The sequence below is a fragment of the Abramis brama genome, assembly GCF_963993115.1.
Source record: "Abramis brama genome assembly, chromosome: 19".
NCBI lineage: Eukaryota > Metazoa > Chordata > Actinopteri > Cypriniformes > Leuciscidae > Abramis > Abramis brama.
Window position 1 is genome coordinate 21,520,712 of NC_139981.1, and position 21,521 is coordinate 21,542,232.

At 38.7% G+C, this 21,521-nt stretch overlaps 1 protein-coding gene across 1 annotated transcript in view; it reads right to left on the reverse strand.

The window, feature by feature from the left end:
• eys (eyes shut homolog) overlaps positions 1–21,521 on the reverse strand; it is a 292,650-nt gene that overhangs the window by 228,086 nt on the left and 43,043 nt on the right. The window contains exons 3-6 of the mRNA XM_084092742.1: positions 16,875–16,991; positions 12,330–12,532; positions 7,519–7,634; positions 2,159–2,273 (exon numbers count right to left, since the gene is read on the reverse strand). Of these exons, the coding sequence (XP_083948868.1) occupies positions 2,159–2,273; positions 7,519–7,634; positions 12,330–12,532; positions 16,875–16,991 (551 nt within the window). The remainder of the gene's footprint in view (positions 1–2,158; positions 2,274–7,518; positions 7,635–12,329; positions 12,533–16,874; positions 16,992–21,521) is intronic.

Here is a 21,521-nt window from a genome sequence, read left to right on the forward strand (position 1 = left end):
GCTCCTGTGAGGACGTCTTCTGGATGTCTAAGAATGACGTCTTTAGCACGTCTTTAATTTACGTCTATACAATGTCCAGAAAAGACGTCAAAAAAACTTTCATTCTGGCTCCTGTGAGGACGTCTTCTGGATGTCTAAGAATGACGTCTTTTAGACGTCTTCTAGACGACTTTTTGCTCGCTGGGAGGCTTATATCCAGGGCTTCCAATGCAATGCACTTGCGCATAATGATTAGTGATTTGGGATTATTTTCATAGTCGATTAATCTATTGAATATTTCCTCGATTAATTGATTATTTTTTTTGGTCTATCAGAAAAATGTGGATCAGTGTTTCCCTGTAGAGGGAAAAGTCTTAAACCTGGTGCAGGCTTGACTCCCTCTGAATCTCTTGTACAGTTGGGTTTTGACATGCTCCCTACATTAAACCAGCTGCCTGTAATGAAATGAAAAAATCCCTTTTTTGCATTGTTTTAATGATTTCCTGTTGCGGCTGCGATCAAGTTTCATTCTCGCGCAGCTTGTTTAGTAACTTCACGAGCGTGTGTTTTCTGCTACGTGTGTGCGCCGTTCTCTTTGTTCCGTGTGTGTGTGTGTGTGTGTGTGTCGGCGCGCTGCGCTCTCTGCTCCGTGTTTGTGCTACGCGTTCTGCTCTGTCGTTAACGGCTCAAATGCTCGAATCATGTACCGATCGGCGATAACGCACTGGAAAAACAAAGTCCGCTCAAATAACGTGAAATTTAGAGGTGGATAAACGCCATGTAGAGGTGGATAAACGCATTTTGGAGGTGGGCAAACGCTATTTCCGAATTTTGGGAGGTGCGTAAACGGCGTTTACGTGCGTTTAGCCTCCACTACATCCCTGGATACACCTGTTCAACTGCTTGTTAAAGCAAATATCTAGTATGCCAATCACATGGCAGCAGCTCACTTCATTTAGTCATGTAGACATGGTTAAGACGATCTGCTAAAGTTGAAAGTGAGCATTGCAATAGGGAAGAAAGATGATTTAAGCGACTGTGAACGTGGCAGAGTCTTTCAGAAACAACCATCAGAAGGGTTTACAGAGAATGGTCCAAAAAAAGAGAAAATATCCAGTGAGAGGCAATTCTGTGGGCAAAAATTACTTTTTGATGCCAGAGGTCAGAGGAGAATATCCAGACTTGTTTAAGCTGATAGAAAGGCAACACTAACTCAAATAACCTCTTGTTACGACCGAGGTCTGCAGAAGAGCATCTCTGAATGCACAACACATCGAACCATGAAGCAGATAGGATGCAGCAGCAGAAGACACACCGGGTGCCACTCCTGTCAGCTATAAGAACAGGAAACTGAGGCAACAATAAGCACATTCTTTCCAAAACTGGACAATAGAAGACTGAAAAACATTTTGCCTGGTCTGATGAGTCTTCGATTTGTGCTGCGACATTCAGATGTTAGGGTCAGGATTTGGTGTAAACAACATGAAAGCATGGATCCATCCTGCCTTGGATCAATGGTTCAGGCTGGTGCTGGTGGTGTAATGATGTAGGAATATTTTTCTGGCACACTTTGGGACCCTTAGTACCAATTGAGCATTGTTTAAATGCCACAGCCGACCTGAGTATTGTTGCCGACCATGTCCATCCACAGTGTACCCATCTTCTGATGGCTTGTTCTAACAGGATTATGTACTGTACCATGTCACAAAGCTCAAATCATCTCAAACTGGTTTCTTGAACATGACAATGAGTTCACTATATTCAAATGGCCTCCACAGTCACCAGGTCTCAATCCAATAGAGCACCATTGCGATGTGGTGGAACGGGAGATTCGCATCATGGATGTGCAGCTGACAAATCTGCAGCAACTGTGTGATGCTGTCATGTCAATCTGGACCAAAATCTCTGAGGAATGTTTCCAGCATCTATGTCATGAGGAAGTTCTGAAGGCAAAAGGCAATCCAACCAGTACGAGCAAGGTGTACCTAATAAAATGGCCGGTGTATAGTGTATATAGGCAACATTTCCCCACCAACTTCCTAACACCACAGCATTTACATCTCTTTTAATCCAAAGGTTCTCATTTAACTTCACTTTAATGGAGTAATATAACAGATTTATGTTATCTGAAATTAAGTTTTATGTGCAAATAAACCACTGCAAAAATTAGGTTACTTACATTATATCCTCCAACTAGGTTGAGACACAATCCCTCATTCAGGCAGTTAACACTGAGCAGCTTGCAGAAGTCAATTATTTCTTCACAGATCTTCCCAGAAAAACCTTGTAGGCATCTACAGGAAGATGACATTAACTTTAGCCACATATAAAAATAGATTCTAAGAGGAAAAAAATGGCACAGAGTAACAATCACAGTAAATCCAGGCACTTTACTGCTGTTTTTAGATGTCACTGGTCTGTCATAATGACCGTAATGCTCCTTGGTGACATTTGTGGAGAAATAAAAGACCCTTTAAGCAAACGCATGACAAAAATGTCTGTTAAATGTTCAACCTATGGCACATGCTTCACATATCCTCTTGTTTCCTTGGCCTCAGTCAGATCTTTGCTTTCCTTCTGCTGTGATAAGACTTCAGTGAAATTATTCTGACACAAAGGCAAGATGACTCAATTATTAACACAGACTCCCAGGTGACCAACTGCTATTGCTTTTATCTGCCCTTCTCTTTACACACACACTATCAACCTCTAGTCATTCTTTTTCTCAATTTTTAATTCATTTTTCAATATCTATCTTATCTATACCGTTTGTCTTTTAGTCGGATGGGCCATCAAATGTATTGATTCAAGTAATCTTTGCTAATAAAAACTAGAAAGATGAACAGGAGCAAGAGAAGACATAGCCGGGAACCCCCCAAGGACTGGAAGAACTCATAAAGCAGCCGAAACTGTAGCAGATTCCCTCATTATCAGCAGGAAGTAATTCAAAAGCTGTCAAAGGCTGAATATTGAACCTTACAACTGGAAATATAATGAACATTTCACTCTCTACAGAATGTATTCCTATTTTTGGCCAATATAATCACATACTAAGAAACACACACAAAAAACACAGAGCTATTGTTAATAGTAAAATGACTATTGTTTTGCATTAATAAATGCAGTTACTACTAATATACACTCACCTAAAGGATTATTAGGAACACCTGTTCAATTTCTCATTAATGCAATTATCTAATCAACCAATCACATGGCAGTTGCTTCAATGCATTTAGGGGTGTGGTCCTGGTCAAGACAATCTCCTGAACTCCAAACTGAATGTCAGAATGGGAAACAAAGGTGATTTAAGCAATTTTGAGCGTGGCATGGTTGTTGGTGCCAGACAGGCCGGTCTGAGTATTTCACAATCTGCTCAATTACTGGGAATTTCACGCACAACCATTTCTAGGGTTTACAAAGAATGGTGTGAAAAGGGAAAAACATCCAGTATGCGGCAGTCCTGTGGGCGAAAATGCCTTGTTGATGCTAGAGGTCAGAGGAGAATGGGCCGACTGATTCAAGCTGATAGAGGAGCAACTTTGACTGAAATACCCACTCGTTACAACCGAGGTATGCAGCAAAGCATTTGTGAAGCCACAACACACACAACCTTGAGGTGGATGGGCTACAACAGCAGAAGACCCCACCGGGTACCACTCATCTCCACTACAAATAGGAAAAAGAGGCTACAATTTGCACGAGCTTACCAAAATTGGAAAGTTGAAGCCTGGAAAAATTTTGCCTGGTCTGATGAGTCTCAATTTCTGTTGAGACATTAAGATGGTAGAGTCAGAATTTGGCGTAAACAGAATGAGAACATGGATCCATCATGCCTTGTTACCACTGTGCAGGCTACTGGTGGTGGTGTAATGGTGTGGGGGATGTTTTCTTGGCACACCTTAGTGCCAATTGGGCATCGTTTAAATGCCACGGCCTACCTGAGCATTGTTTCTGACCATGTCCATCCCTTTATGACCACCATGTACTCATCCTCTGATGGCTACTTCCAGCAGGATAATGCACCATGTCACAAAGCTCGAATCATTTCAAATTGGTTTCTTGAACATGACAATGAGTTCACTGTACTAAAATGGCCCCACAGTCACCAGATCTCAACCCAATAGAGCATCTTTGGGATGTGGTGGAACGGGAGCTTCGTGCCCTGGATGTGCATCCCACAAATCTCCATCAACTGCAAGATGCTATCCTATCAATATGGGCCAACATTTCTAAAGAATGCTTTCAGCACCTTGTTGAATCAATGCCACGTAGAATTAAGGCAGTTCTGAAGGCGAAAGGGGGTCAAACACAGTATTAGTATGGTGTTCCTAATAATCCTTTAGGTCAGGGTTCACCAATCTCGGTCCTGGAGGGCCGCTGTCCCTGCAGAGTTTAGCTCCAACCAGCTCCAACACACCTGTTTGAAAGTTTCTAGTATGCCTAGTGAGACCTTGATTAGCTGGTTCAGGTGTGTTTAATTGGGGTTGGAGCTAAACTCTGCAGGACAGCGGCCCTCCAAGACCGAGATTGGTGAACCCTGCTTTAGGTGAGTGTATATATATGTTTATTTCTTGGAAATGCACATTTGACAGTAAAACACTGAACTTGAGTTGAGATGCAGATAAAATGTACTTTTAAAAACAACCTTATTTTTGGCTAATAATAATTCATTATATGTAGGCAACCAGTCTTGGGCTATAGGGTGATATGGCTGCTGGCTCCTCTGCAGCCATATACTGGTTATAGTAGTAATTTTTATATATATATATATATATATATATATATATATATATATATATATATATTATATGTATATATATATACATATTAATTTTTTTAAGTAAAAGCATTTGCTTGCCAAGTGTTAGTTTTTCTATATCTTGAAACTTTTAGTTTTACAAATAGGGCCAGTCTTTGAAAACTGAAGAAATAATGTTTTTGTCTTTGAAAAATGCTTGATTTTCACTCTCCAAACATTGTACGAACCCTGAAATGAATAATGTAAAAACATTCAAATATCTTTCCCACAATACCATGGTTACAGTTAGCATTACTACATTAAATGTTGGTGATTTGTGGACTGAAAAGCCTTCTTTAACTTGTTCATTTATGGCACAATGTTTCTCCTGGTTTCCACGTCAACACTGTTTGATCTGATATGGTTTTATAAAATATTTTCATACTTTTGTTTCGAGGAACTCCGGTGAGTGTTTTGTTACTCCGTTTTTGCTCTGTAATCAGTCATATGTGTTTAATTAATAATTTACAGAAGAAATATGATAACTAACTGAAGATGAGTAAATATTAAAATATGCATGTTGTGAGGAAGAGATAAATGATAGTTTCGGAGTTGATGTTAAAAACAACTGTCACATAGGCTACTAATTAATGTGCATTGGTTCGTGTAAACAGAGCCATTTGATGAAAGAGATCAGAGTTTGATATTGTTAATTAACTCTGGGGATATATTGTTGTCAATATTGTCAATTCAGATGAAGTGAATGTGAATGAGTGACAAGTTCTCTGCATTATGCAGCAGGTTGATTTTTTTTCTTCTTGTTGTTTCCTGTTGATGTGTACTTCTTGAGTTGACCGTGGAGGAGTGAACGGCGAGCCAACAGTGCCTAGTTGATGTCACAACACGTCTTTCTCTGGAGCGAGCTCAGTATCCTTAATCTGTCATCAAACAGATAAGAGAATAGTACAACACACCATACACTCCGGATACCTTGAGTGAAACTGAGTTTAAAACTACCCGGGTAGTAAATCTTTCTTCTGTCACGTGACTACTTCTGCTTCTAGTTTTATATTTCTATCAGACCTTATAAAAAAAAAAAAAAAAGAAGATAAATAACAACACAAGGAAAAGACTTTCTGAACTGTGTTTGCGGAACCATTTATTTTATTTGTCATACCAAACAGGCCTGATTGTACTTTTTTGTTTTTGTTCTATCAATTGTATGTTTACACACTGGTACAAATACAATATATTTTCTTTATTTCACAAGTGATAGTGAAATTGCTGTCTCAAATCCTCCTTACGAACTTAGACGTAATTATATTGTAATGCTACTGTGCCCATTCAACCTGATCACTGAACAAATGAACAAATCAAACAAAAGTAATTGAAATAGCTAGAAGTGGTTTCCCCAATTTCAACTGAAAATGCAACTTTTAATGACTTCTGTAGTCTCAAAATTATTCAGCCTCTTCATGGCAAGCATCTTTAGTACCCTTTTGCTGTTACTCATGAGAAATAGCCTTCAGTCTAGTAATATTCTTGGGTTTGCGTGCTGCAGCCGCCTTCTTCAAATCCCACCAGAGATTTTCTATGGGGTTCAAGTCAGGTGACAGTGATGGCCACTGTAGAATCTTCCAGAACTACTTCTGCAACCAAGCCTTGGTGAAAGTTGAGGTATGCTTGGGATCATTGTCCTGTTGGAAGGTCCAATGACGTCCAAACTTCAGCTTCCTCATTGACTGCATGACGGCATTTCTCCTAGGATTTCCTGATATATAAAAATGAATTTATTTTGCTTTCCACATGCTGCAGGTTTCCAGTGGCAGAGGATGCAAAGCAGCCCCAGAGCATCACCGAGCACCACCATGCTTAACCTTTTGAGCGGTACTGTCCCATAAATGGGATTTTTATTTCTGTGCCACTGAGTATGGTCCCACATACGGGATTTAGAATGTTCAGTGACGTCACATAACTAACATATTCAAACTGTGCTTTTGCGTTTTGGCTGGCTCTGAGCCAGAGACGGACGCGCTCAGCGCATGTCATATCATGTAGTTTTCAAGCACATAATGTTTATTTTAGGTTTCAGACATTTAAATACACATAAGCACTAGTAAAACAATACATTTGGAGTTTGTAAAATACACACTGATGTCTATGGAAGCAGCAATTACAATCTATTCAAATATAATTTGCCGACGTGTTTTATTCATATCAGACACACATAGTGGAACTATAAAGTTTACTCTATTCTTTACTCTATTCTTTACTCTATTCTCCTGTGTCGTCATCATCAGAGCTTGAACAGCCGCTCTGGAGAAGCTGCGCTGACTGAGCTGTACTTTAATGGCATATGCCAAATTAACGTGGTGAAGACACTCTCAAGTCGGTCAAAATTTCTGCACTGCTGCAAATCTAATGCAGATCAGAATGCACAGCACAGAAAAAAGTCGAATATAACAAGACTGATTAACAACATACACCTTGGATCAATGAAGGGAGCAAACCTTAAACACTGAGAAAAGCAAAATCAAACTTCAAAATAAGAGCACAACATGGACATGAAAACAGAATACCACAACTCTGATATTGGAATAACATGCACTAAATAACAATTCAAAATAAGACAAGGAATACTGAATTAAAAAGTTCATTCAAGTTCAAATTTCCAATTAAAAGCATCCCTCAAGTTTTCTTAAGGCTGTGACAAGAGAAATGATAATTAAAAAGCCTTCATCAGAAATGCTAATGCTGTTGACCTGAGCTAACAAGTCATTAAGTATTCTCAGTTCTCTTACCTGCAATGATACTGGCCATTCTGAATAACACAGATGCCACCATTGAGACAGGGCAAAGTGCCACACACCTCTGCCTGCTCCGAGCATTCTGGGTCTACACAAATGCATGTGGAATTCTGTATAAAAGAAAGAAAACACCCCAAGGAGGGTTGGTTACATGTCTATTAGAACACTAAGGTGAGCTTGAATACCATTATATTTGCATCACCTAACACTTTTTCACCAAGCGCCATTGGTGCTTGGCCAGAGCTGGGGCTTGGCCCAGGGGATCTGAAAACTCACATTTCCACTAATTTGAAAGCCAAACAATGTAACTGGCTATATACTGTGACCCAGCCGCAAACAATGTAACTGGCTATATACTGTATCCCAGCTGCAAACAATGTAACTGTCTATGTAACACAGCCGCAAACAAGCATAGTGCATCGTAGACTTTTGTTAGTAGTTTTGAGAACCTATTTAAACATCTTTCAGCAGTTTAAGTGTGTCTCAGCAGTTCTCTCTTACATCTTATTGTACTTGAATGGTAGAAATACACACAATTATGTCAAAATGCCCACCCTGTGGAGTATTCATGTTCACAGTCGGTTATATGTCTCAAGTGAAAGTAACAAGTCGGATGTAAACCAGATGTGTATCAGTATATTGGATCCATGCATTCGCTCTTAAAGTGACAGCAGCCTAATAAACCTAATAGCGTGCCGCACGAGTGCTATTTTTAGACCGCAAGGCCGCGTGACGTCAGCAACGTAAACTGGAAGGGGGTCAACATAGAAGCGCGCTCGCTTATGATTCATGCTAGTACTGCTTGTTTTCTGCCGGTTATCCCTCAAATAAGAACATGCCGTGTAAACACTGCTGCTATGGAACTTACAGAAACGACTCCAGACACTATGGTCATGCTACAGGTAGGCCCTAGATCTGACAGATTTACTTTTTCTGTAGTAAGGAAACAGCCTTAGGGGGGAGGGTAAAATAATTGAGAGAATTTAGATTTGATATAATTAAAAATTAAGTGTTGTTGGTTGTGACCAAGTAGCATTAGCGATCGCTAAACAAAAAATAAATACATTAATAATAATAATATAAATTACCCCCAACAACTGTCAGACGTAAGACAACCAGAGGACATAGTATATATGACAGACAGGACATAGGGTGGTAAAAGATAGCTTGTTGAAACTGCAAAATGTCACTGTGTAAGGCGAATGTAAGGCGATGTTTTTTGGGGGAGAAATTCTGTCGATAACAATCTACCTCTGGATCAGGTCGGCTCTTTTTCCCGTCTTTTTCAGCCCTCTACACTCAAGCCATCTCTTCAATTGAATATTTGTATGTTCTTCTACTTCTATACCAGTGAATTTGGCACCGGGGACATCATTCTCGGACAGAGTTAGCAGGTTTAGCTCAGTAGACATCTCGTCCGTAAACTGTTTACATGCGTCTAGCATGAGTGACACGCGCGAGTTTGACCCCCCTAGCAACCGTCGCTAGCTTAATGAATATTAATGAGAAAAGGTGACGTATATCGTGCGGTACGCTATTTGACCTAAGTATTTCATTTTCACATTTGATTATTCCATTTCTGTTCTATTTCTGAATTACACGTTAAATAAACCTATTGTACCTCAAAAACTTAATTAGTTTAATTCATATTTTTGATATCAAACATTTATTTTTGTAAATAAAAAAATAACTATATCTCGATGATTGTTCTCGTGAAATAAAATGTATCATATTGTGAAATAGGATTTTGGTCATATCGCCTACCCCCAATTCAAAGTAATTTAATTAGTTTTATGTAGGGATGCACCGATACCGATACCAGTACTAGGGTTTTGGTCCGATACTGTGCTCATGTACTCGTAAAACTACCCCGATACAACCGCACCCGATACCACTTTAAGGGGCCATTCACATATCGCGTCTAAAAATGCGTGAAAAAGTGCGCCCGCACCGCTTTCTACTTTCCACAAGTGCTTGCGCTCCCGTCTGTCGTTGCTATGCAACCATGAACATAGGTGCAAAACTATTATGAGCGTGCTTGCTGCGCCCCTTCATTTGAAAAAACGTGATACGTGAACGGCCTGTTATGGCAACGTGACATTAGCCCTGATGTAGGTATACAGATCGCTTTTTCTCAAACATCAACACTGCCAGTGTTGGGGTAGTTACTCAAAAAAGTAATTAGTTACTAGTTACTAGTTACTTCTGTAAATTGTAATGCGATTACTTTACTAGTTACTGCATTTGAAAAGTAACTTCACTACTTATTACTTTACTTTTCCATTTCTTAATTTACCCTGTAGATACGGACAAACATCATAGCCCTATCATCACTTAGCCTGTCCGCATGGCGTTTATAAATGTAGCCTATACAAAATGGCATGTAAAACCATATGAAAGAACAATATCCATGTCTGCACAAAGAAATAGGCCTATGCCTCACTGTACAATCCACAAACAACTGGATAAAGGACAAATGTCCGCGGTGGTAGACACATAATCAGGGCTGGACTGGGACAAAAAAAATCTGCCCTGGCATTTTGGCCATAATAATAATAGCACACTAATAGACATATATTGTAAAACAAATGCACTGAAAAATAAAGGAAACTTTCATAATTAGTTTTGTACTAATTTCTATACTTGAAAGAGATATAAGCACATGATCTTTTATTTTGACAGAAAACATGGTTTACAAACGCGTCTCATTAAATTTATAGTAAATTACGGTAATCGTCAACTATGCAGATGTGGAAATAATGCGTTACTGGGTAATGGGTTCCTACACTCATGACATAGCCTAAGTGTTTTGAAAGTAACTGTTAGTTCTGCTTACCGCAGGCTCTACACTTTCTCATCTCTGTCCTGAAAACATTTTGACACATTTTACAGCGTCTGCTTGAAGGGCCTGTGTCTATTTTTCACGCTATTTCTCTGCACATTCCTTGCGTTTCTTCTCCATCTCTCAGACTATTTTGACAGATACACACTGACACACTGCACACTCGCTCAAAGCCCAAAGGGGAAGGTGTTTAAAGATGTGTTTGGACCAGCCCAGTGTCAATCAAGAAAAGATCCAATGGGCCAAGGTGTTTCATGGGCCGGTCAGCTATCAGGAAAAAAAAAACTGACGCAGACTTTTTTAACTAATGCATTACACCGGCACGCACTTATAACCAAGCGCCGCCAATTAAGCAAAACGAATGGGCCGCCGATGATGAGTTTTATGGTCCGTTAAGACAACAAAACAAAAAAAACAGAAAAAGAAAAAAAAGTATGAGATGTCGGCCCAAAAGGCACGTCAGCCCACTGGGAATCTCCCGGTAGTCCCGATGGCCAGTACTTGCTGCCTGGGCATAGAGTGCATTTCACGCTAATATTTTTGTCCTTTCGAGCAATAAACTGAAAGTAATTTTGGCCGAAACCCCCTGTCTCCATTTCCCGCTCCCCTTCGCACCAGCAGCTACGTCACTCAAATCGATCTCTATGACAACAGTGCAAGCGCGCGCACACACACACACACACACAGACAGACATACACGCACCACAAACAGATCAGAGCTTACACGCAGGCAAACATGGCTTGGGTAACGCAGGAAAGCGCGTTCCTATAGTCTAGTAAAGTAGTGTAGTTAATGCGTTACTTTATTTCGTTACCCAAAAAAGTAATATCGTTACTGTAATCCGTTACTTTGTAACTCGTTACCCCCAACACTGAACACTGCTTTCATCAAGTTTCAAAAACTTGTTGAGGACATTATCCTGTCCCGTGACGACTGATGTTATTGCTTCCTGGTTTGAGACCACCTTTATTTGAGAGGAAACGTGCAGAACGGGGCCAGATTGGACACCGGCTCTGGCACCAGCACAGGCACAGGCACCCTGTCGGTAACCTTGGACTGCCTACAGGACAAACAAAATTAGTGACTTAGAACATAATTTTTTCTTTGGAACTGATCATGCCAAACCTGAGAAATAAGCAGCACTGGAGCATCCAGAGCTGAATAAGCAGTACAATAGACAAGGCATTAGCTGGTTCTGCTCTCCGACTTTCACTAACCGATCCTGACATCAATATTATTTCTGACTCAGTCGTTCAAAGATGAGTAATAGAAGCTGAGAACAATCCCAGATGAAAGTAATACGGAGACTCCCACTGATAAGCATTGGTGCAGTTCTGGAGCGGCGTGAAGGATTATTTCATTTTCATACAGATGAGCTCTCTTAGGAGGATGTCTCAGACAGACCAAATCAATGTCAAACAAATCAATTTAATGTGTCTGAGTGTGTGTATGTGTGTTAGGGAGAGATTAAAGTCTATCTTTACTGTCCATGCTCTCAAATGACTAAGGTGCCTCATGAGAATCTGCAATGGACAGGCCCATGTGCTGAATCTCACTACCAAGTAAATGAAGGTCACACAAGACAATTAGTCTGCCACTGACCCAATTTCTTCTAAATTCATCTCTTCATTACAGTAATGGATCATGAACACCAGACTGTAACTGTAACAATCTGGGGAAACATTTCTAAGTGAACATGGCACAAACGTCCCATAATGCTATACTGAATATGCAACAACTTGCTCCAGTCCAATAAAAAAATATTACATATGCCATGCCCATTCTGCTATCAAAACAATTATTAATGGTTATTGTAACCTTCAACATGACACAGGCTGATCCGCTTCAGGTGTGTCACAGAAATTTGCATGTGGCATTTCAAATTAATCACATTCTCTCAGGCCCCCCCCCAAAAAAAAAACAGCATTAGGTGCAATGTAGAAAAAAAGAAAAAGGCCTCACAAGTTTGTCTATGGTGCAGGCTTCGTCCAGTTGACATCCGTTAGACTTGCAGAAGCTGTCAAGCTCAGTGGTGGTCTCACAGTTGAGGCCTGTGAAACCCCCTGGGCATGTGCAAACATATCCATTTGCAGTCTCCTCACAGCGACCGTCATTCCAGCACGGGTTTGAATCGCAGAGGAGCCTCTTTCGATCACAGTAAGTACCTGCAATGCAAGAATTTGTTGAGAATGAATGGATATTAAATGATCATCATTAAAATGAATGAAAACACATGCTTCCGTCAAGCATTCGTGCGTAACAACTTTGATGAATAAATCTTTAATTTTGTGAATGCATTTTTTTTCTTCAAAATTTAGGATAAAATATAGAACCAATTTAAATTACACACACCCAAAACTACAGACTCCATGCAATGATTTAAGCTGTAATGTTAAATAATTAATTGATAGCACTTTATTTTACAGTCCTGTTCCCCATGTACACACTATGTACTTATTTTAGCAATTACAATAACTAGGTAATAACTAGGTACTATCCCTGTACCTAACCTTAACCCATGTAGTTACCGTATATTACCCAGTATTTTCTTAGGCAAGTAAAGTGTAAGTACACATAAGTGCACATACTGTAAAATAAAGTGAAACCAATTATTTTATATAAATACATTTAAAAGATATAATAAATACAAAAAACTGTATTACCAGTTCTTCCATTTTTTTTTTCTTTTTTTTTTTTCTTTTTTATAGTTATATCCAGCCACACAAAATGCAACAACTCACTTGCTGGAAAACTTTTAGTGTAATACAGTAAGTGTAAATACTAAAATTATTCCAGATATTAGTTTTTTGTTTGATTTAGCCTATGTAGTTTGACTTGAGATTTTCTTTACTTTTGCTTAACCTTTATTATGTTCATCTTAACACCGGGTTTGTGCCAATGATTAAATCACAATTGTAATGGGATTTGCAATAACAGATTCCCTCTCGGGATCGATTAAATGAATAAACATCAGCACTTATTTTCTTAAAGTATGTTCTTCTGTTTACCAGTGCATATTAAAATTAATTTAAAAAAAAACTATTGTTGAAAAAATCAAGTTCAAATATTATTCAAATACACTAATAATCTGATTTAAGACAGCTGATCTTTAGCTCCAAATCATGTTCATAATAATTGTACGCTTCTGACTGCTTAGTGAGAACAAATGTTCAAACTTTACGACTACAATGACAGGGGACAATTGCTCCAGCACATCAACGGTACTGAAAGTCTCAGCGTGGCGTCCCATGGCTCTCATTTGGTCTGATGAAAAATTAGAACAAAGCTCATTTCACTCTTCCACTTCTCTGGATGCTTCACTAATGTGAAGGTTCAATGGCCCAAATTATGTCCCCATCGTCCATAAAACAAGCAACCTGATCATACTGGCTGAAGGTTTTGGACCGAGAACATCTAGGCTGCGTGTTCCTCTAAGGTAACTCTGGATTGGAACATCAGTCTGATTTCCGCTCCTCGCAGGTTAAATTTAGACTTGACTATGCAGCACTGTAGGTTCAAGGTGAACATGATTTGATTTTATTCCCTAGTGGTTCTCTGTTTGCTTTTGCTTCCCCCCTCCCCCCTCCATGTTCCTCAGCAGGAGCTAACTCATTTATCTTCCTTGTTACTGCGTTTTCTTTTTGTCGTTCAGTTTTTTTAAAAGCATATTCCACTGTGTTAAGCTCATGGGATGATGCAAAGGTCATCCGTCCCAGAGGCACCCAACTGCTTTTGAGGACACACCACTGGGCGTCATTCTAAGTGTACGTCTCTCTGCAGTGTTTCTCAGGGATCCACGATGGGAAATTGAAAATGAAAAGCTCTTGACAGCTTAACATATTCTTTTATTTTTACAAGAACTACAGTACCTTTGATTGGCAACCATCCCTTGCAGGAGGTTTTTGAAATAGTAATGCATCATATAGGTACCATGATTCAATGTTTGATAAAGGTTGATGACTTCATGAAGGTTGATGAAAATCATAAAAGCAGTGATATGAAACAGATAGTGCCACCCTGCTGTGCACTACCTTGAGATATAAACCCATCTAAATCAAAAGCCAACCTTGCTATTAAAAACACTCAAAAACGAGACAATTACAGGATTTGAATTTCCACAAAAACCATGGGGCAGGTGAATAGCAAAATTAATAGTGTACCCAATAGGGCATATCCTATTAATTTCGTAACATGCGGATACAAAAACCGCTGGCAGACTGAATAAGGTACACAGGAGAGTGGAATCAAAAGAAAATCTCATTTGAAGTGTCCCACGAGTGGGCCTCATTATTATGTGTGTGTAGGCTCTGGTCCGTAAGGGCAGTCGGGAACCGGGCCAGCCGTTAACTTCACTATGATTAATGGGGTGACAGCTTGAGCAAAGTCAGAGAGCTGCTGGCCCCACAGGGTGCCCGAACAGAGCAGAACTGGAAACCAGTTACTTTCAGTTCCTTACAAGGTGCTCCAAGAATATGCAATGAGAGACTGTGCTGATCACAGTGCAACAGTTCTTGTGGTAATCTGCCATCAAATTGAGGTGAATCATTAGTAATATGTGGCTGCGATAAAGGCAAATGAGACACAGAGATTTTATACTCAAAACCATGCTCATGGAACAAGAATTTTAGAAAACTTCCGGAAGAATTAATCTCCAAGCTTCACACAAAAGCAAACATGGAGCTTCTTGTAAAGTTGTCACATCTTACTGCAGTGCTGGACTCTTAAGCCATATAAAACAACAATTATACCAACGCATTCTCATCCCAAGGCGTCATATACTGACGCTTTTGAAATTTCGTCTACATTCGACGCACATGGCACCCTTTAGCGTCAATATGTGACGCAGATTATGGGTAGGTTTAGGTCTGGGGTAGGGTTAGGGTTAGACCGCTAGGAGGCGCCTTCTGGCCCATATTTATCTGCGTCTCATATTGACGCTAAAGGGTGCCATGTGCGTCGCTGTATATAGTTTGGGGTCAGTATTTTAATAAAATTAATACTTTTATTCAAGGTTGCATTAAATCGATCGGTAGCACTTTACATTGGTGAACTAACAATGAGCAAAACATTTGTTACAGTACTTATGAATTTTCATTAATGTTAGTTAAGAAAAATCCAGCTGTTCATTGTTTGTTCATGTAAGATCACAGTGCCTTAACTAATGTTAACCAATACAACTTTTGAGTTTAATAATGTATTAGTAAATGTTGAAACTAACATTAAGAAAGTGCAGTTCATTCTTAGTTCATGTTAACTAAAGTAGTTAACTCATGTTAACAAATGCAACCTTATTGTAAAGTGATACCAAATAAATGTTGTTCTTTTGAACATTTTATTCATCAAAGAAAAAGAAACATACCACAGTTTCCACAAAAATATTAAGCAACACAACGGTTTTAAATTGATAATAAAAAAAAAAAACATAGTTCAACTTCAAATCAACTTAGAATGATTCGGAAGGATCATGTGACAATGAAGACTGGAGTAATTATGCTGAAAATTCACAATATCACAGTTAGTTGTTAGTTGATATTTGTGTAAGATATATAAAAAATAAAAATAAATGCTGCCTTGTCTGAGACCCTTGAAAAATCAAAAGAGGCCAGTTTTCCTGATGTAGACTGCAAAGTGTTCCTTTGCCAGTTTACTATGAGTGGTTAATCTCAAGTGAAAATTCATCATAGATTGTGATAGTCCTAAATCTGTGTCAGACAAACCAGACATTTTTCTTCTACATTAAAGCTGTAGGCATGACATTAGAGGCTGCTATCTGCTCGAACAAACAGCCGCTACACAAAAGTCAATTAATCAACAAGCAAAGGCCACCTGGACCTCAGACTGGAGTCTTTATCATGATGTTATTATCAGGAACGCCCAAGGGACCATGAAACTTTTGTTACACATTTGTGGGTGAGATGCTCATTAGCCCAGCAATGGTTTTACAGAAGCAAATGAGACTCATTACTTTCCAAACGCCTGTCATGGCCGTGCCTTATAAACAGACTGGAAAGGACACAGCATAATTTTTTTATTTCCATTGCTTTTCTACAGGAAAGGCCCCATTCATGAGTTTTATCAACCTAAGCATATCACTCAAATGAAGCCACAGCTAAAGCCTTTATTAAATAACTGGCCATTTATGCGCCAAGAATCTTCTAAAGACTTTCTTATATGAAGGCTTCAATTGTTCAATTTTTCAAATCCGCTTCTTCACTTAGGAAAGACAGCTTAATGTGAGTAGAGATAAAAAAAGAAAGAAAAAAAGCCTCACTCAGATTTGAGTTTGCATAATTGTGCTGCCATTGTGTGAAGGCACCCAAAATGACCCATCATTAATCACATGACTCATTATCAAAACATAATGAGTCAAATGAAGCCAAACAGTAAAAAATTAAACATGCATTACTGGACCTCAGAAGAAATATCACTCTATTGCGAAGTGCATAATTCACAGAGGCTTTCTAAAATTATTCTGATTTTAATCAAAAACTGTAACCGTATACTTGCCTGTATATCCTGTGAAACATTCACATCTGTAGGAAGTTGTTGAGACCTGTACACAAGCTCCTTCCTTGCACCCTTTTCTGCAATTCTGATATCCAATGATTTCAGAGCAGTTGACACCTTTGGTGTGAAAATAGACATTAGATATATTGAATCCATGCATATTATTCAGTACATTATCAGATTTTTTGGCATGCCTTGTGTCAAAATGGTTTAGATAATTATATAATGTAAAGGATTTCAGAAGAAATTTCTGCCTTCTGAATTCAATAATTCTCTATCACCTTCAGTGATATAACTAGCCTACACAAATATTGATTTTACAAAACTTCATAGGCTATATGCAATCTGGTTTGACCTTTGCAAAAAATTTAAATATCAACACATATTAAAGAAATACCCACTTCAATGCAGTATTATTTTCCTGGCATTGTATTTGCCTTTCAATGAAGTGGGTACAGGGCCGGAGTGGGACTCATTTTCAGCCCTGGAGTTTCATGCCTTAGACCGGCCCACTTTAGTTCCCAACTGACTATTAAAATAATGTAATTAAACCCTCAGTATATAAGGCCCAATCTTTCAAGGGCTATCTGGCCCTTCCCCCTACCCCTACCCCTCCAACCAAAAAAGAATCGAGACAACCCTACCCCTTCACGGGAACGCGCAAAACGGAGGGGTAGGGGCAAGGGGTGAATTGGGATTGAGCCTAAGTCTGCAATAGTGCACTGTTCTGTACAGCCTTGTAATTCATCGTATTTTTCAAAAATATAATTTTCTATTCAGTGCGATATCAGTACACAGGGTTTTATAAATACAGAGGTCCCAAAAGTGATCAAGGGGGTTCGGGGGCATATTATTTTTCCACTGTCATTGGCAAAGAACATCTGACTGTGTTAAATAGGAATCCATTGTAATAAAGTTATTCTCATTATTATGCAATAGGCTATTGCTCTACCTGCTCTCCTCTCTCATCTCCATCTCCTTCTCTCGTTCTTCTTCTCTCAGTCTCTTTATCTTTACCTGTAAATCTCCCCTTCCTGAAGATGAGCTTAGATTGATACAGTCTTTGTAAAGCGATTATTTATGTCGGTCGTTTAAAATTTCTATCGTAAAACAGCTGTTTAGTTTAGCCACTTGCACCTTATCTCGTGAAGCGTCGCGTTGGGATTCGCGCGCGGCCGCGGCTCGCGCTTCTGTGAACATAAATCCCGCTTGCTTTGATCGGTCATCTCAAACATTTTGCCATTGCGGACGAGCGGTGTTTGAGTGCTGAAGCAGCTCAGATGATAAGGTCGGTTATTGTCGCGATATGCGAATCATTGCAGCAGTTAATATTAGGAAATTATTTCACAACGTTCATTATACACTCAGGAAAAATGATCGAGGTCCGGACCTCGGAGACCTCAATGGTCGGTACGGCCCTGACTCGTAGGCTATTTGGCCGCTTGAGTTTCTAGAGATATGGCCTTTTCAGCGCCGCCTTTGCGCCTATAGGCTATTATCCATGTTTTGTATCTCTTTTTTTTTCGCACATCTCTAACAAAGTGACTTTATTTTTATTTTTTTGTGGGGCTACGATAAAATAATAATAAAAAAAATAGTGGGGCTGCGCTATGACTGGAGCCTATAAGGAAAGCATTCAACCCAGTGCCATGACAACACCGGCCCTCCTGGCCAATAAAACAGACCGGCCCACCGGGAATTCTCCCGGTGCTCCCGATTAGCCAATCCGGGCCTGAGTGGGTAGTTATTTTAAATGCCAAAAAAAAAAAAAAAAAAAAAAAAAAAACCGTGCCATTAAAGTAGTCCATGAAACGGTGAGCAATGTCACAAGCCTTCTAAATTCGTAATAGCTTTGTGTGAGGAGTAGAGTGAAATTTAAGTAATTATTCACGTTACTATCTATCGTTGCGTTTAAACAGCTTTTTCAAATTCCAGCGTTGCATTAAAGCGCACCACGCAGCAACGCGTTGGTCATGTGACACGAGACAACCCAATAGTGTTTGGCAACGCTTTTTTAATTGAGCCGGTGATTTGACAGCAATGCAATTTGAAAATCTATCTATCTATCTATCTATCTATCTATCTATCTATCTATCTATCTATCTATCTATCTATCTATCTATCTATCTGCTTTTTAAGGGGATCATATTATGAACAGGATGATGTTATTGAATGAAGAGGCTAGGTAGTAAGTAAGTAGCCTATGTTAGGTGTGAAAAGGTTAGCCAATCATAACAGTAAATGGAAAATGGTAATGGAAAAACTAAAGTACAACTGTTTTGAATAAAGAAACATTGATTAGAGTAAGATACCCCTCACATCCTTATTTTTTTCTCTTGACCATAGATTGATAGATGGCAGAAAATATTAATTTTATCTCAACACATTTGTTGAATGCTCTTCTTAATTTTGCGATTTCATCTTGGTGTCAATAGGCCTACATTTTAGATGTAATCAGTTAAAACTGGTTAAATGATAAATGATCGGTTTGAACTCTCATCGTGCACCAGATGAATTTAGGCTAACTTCAAAATGTTGCCCACAGGAGTGAGATTGTGTGTTGGGTGGACCTCGATTTCTGTAATAATGATTATATTTAATTAATTATTTTGTTTTCAAATGAAAGAGTACAATTAGAAATTAAACCCTTGGGGTAGACGGATCTGAGTGGCATGTTGTTGCTTTCTATCTATATACAGGGGTGCACATAGGTTTTTCAGTCTGGTTTGGTGCTCACACTGTAGTGGAGTGTGACCTATTTAATATGACTATATGAAAAATAATAATAATTGTAGCGTTATTTCACTTTATTTACTTTATTTTTTTTAATAAAATAAAAAATAAATAAAGTGTGATAATACTATTAGGCTATATTTAAAAAAAAGGAGTATTAGGCCTAAATAAAAATACAATTATTTTATAGTGCACTTAAAAATACAATGCTAATATTTACATTTTTACGGAGCCCCTAAAGGGACGTGGTGGTGGAAAATTTTTTAGGATGGGATAATTTTTTCCCTCGCAAAGTTATTTGCGTTCCCACGCAAAACGTTTGTGTTCCCTCGCAAAGTTATTTGCGTTCCCCACGCAAAACCTGTTTTGAGCTTGGACAGACACTTCCTGTTTAATGTCCCGCTGGCAGTGTTTAAGAGCTCCATACGTTAATGGAGCGTTTCATAGTGTTTGAACTTGGACTCAAATATAAAGAAATGCAGTCAGTGCTTAACCTAAGGAGTTCAGTGAAATTGGCAAGGCTATTCGAACTTACCGGATCAATATTCTTGAGCTAAACCTTTTTAAAACACAAAGGACACCTATTTACAATCACAGTAACCCTTCTGCACATTTTATATTATTAAACATATTCAATAGCTTCACTGTGACACACTGTACTGTCACCAAATTCAGTTCACACATCACTGCTGTCCTGCTGGTTATACTACAATACTTAGTTTGATAAAAAAAAAAAAAAAATTTTTATGATAATTTATTATAAAATAAAATCAATAACTTTTTGTTATTCAATGACAAAAAATATTCAATAACTTCACACTGTTATAGTGCAATGCCATCAAATTCAGTAAGCAAATATAATGCAAAACCTATGGTTGTAACTATTATGTTAGCTGCATACTGTACCAATATAATTTGTGTAAAGAATATAGGCCTACTTATTTTTATGTGCAATTACTTCACAAACTAAGTGTTGTATAACCAACATTAGAGCAGTGATGTGTGAATGAAATTTGGTGTGTTACAGTAAAGTTATTGAATATTTTTCATAATATAAAATGTGCAAAAGCAGTGTAGTATGACCAGTGGGTCACCATTGATGTGTAAAGCCAATTGGGTGGCACTACAGTTTGTAACATTGAAGTTAATGACTATTTTTGTATTTTTAACTATGAGTTGATGCTGTAGTCGTTTTTTGGGTTATATTGCACTTTGCAGACGGTCCCTTCGAACTTGTCTCAGCCGCCTGCTCATAGAGATCCATTTAGCCTATATTAAAAAAAGATTTGAAAAAGATTTAATAAAAAAATTATCTCATCCTAAATTTTTTCCACCACCACGTCCCTTTAGTTTAGGGGCTCCGTACAGTACATTTTCAATGTACAGGGTGGGCCATTTATATGGATACACTGTAATAACATGGGAATGGTTGGTGATATTAAAGTCCTGTTTGTGGCACATTAGTATATATTAGTACACACCACCCATCTTGAGGAGTTTGCCCCCTCACATATACTAATGTGCCACAAACAGGACTTTAATATCACCAACCATTCCCATGTTATTACGGTGTATCCATATAAATGGCCCACCCTGTAGATTCAATGTAAGATTTTCAAACCTAAATCAGCAAGCTTTTATTTGGGCGGGTTGCCAGGAAGTAAGTTTATGCACTGAAACTGGCAGATTTATTATGCATTCAGTTCAAATGGAAATCATAGTTAGTTGATCTAAAACTGTGATTTTGCATTAACAGCTGTCAAAACCATGTCGGTACGCTAATGAGTGGTCTCGACTTATTTACCCAGCACATTTATTATTTTGGTCTCACATGCGCACCTGCACACTTATGTGCACCCCTGTAAATATTTATATATATATAAATATAGGCTATATATTTACCATCTGTGATAA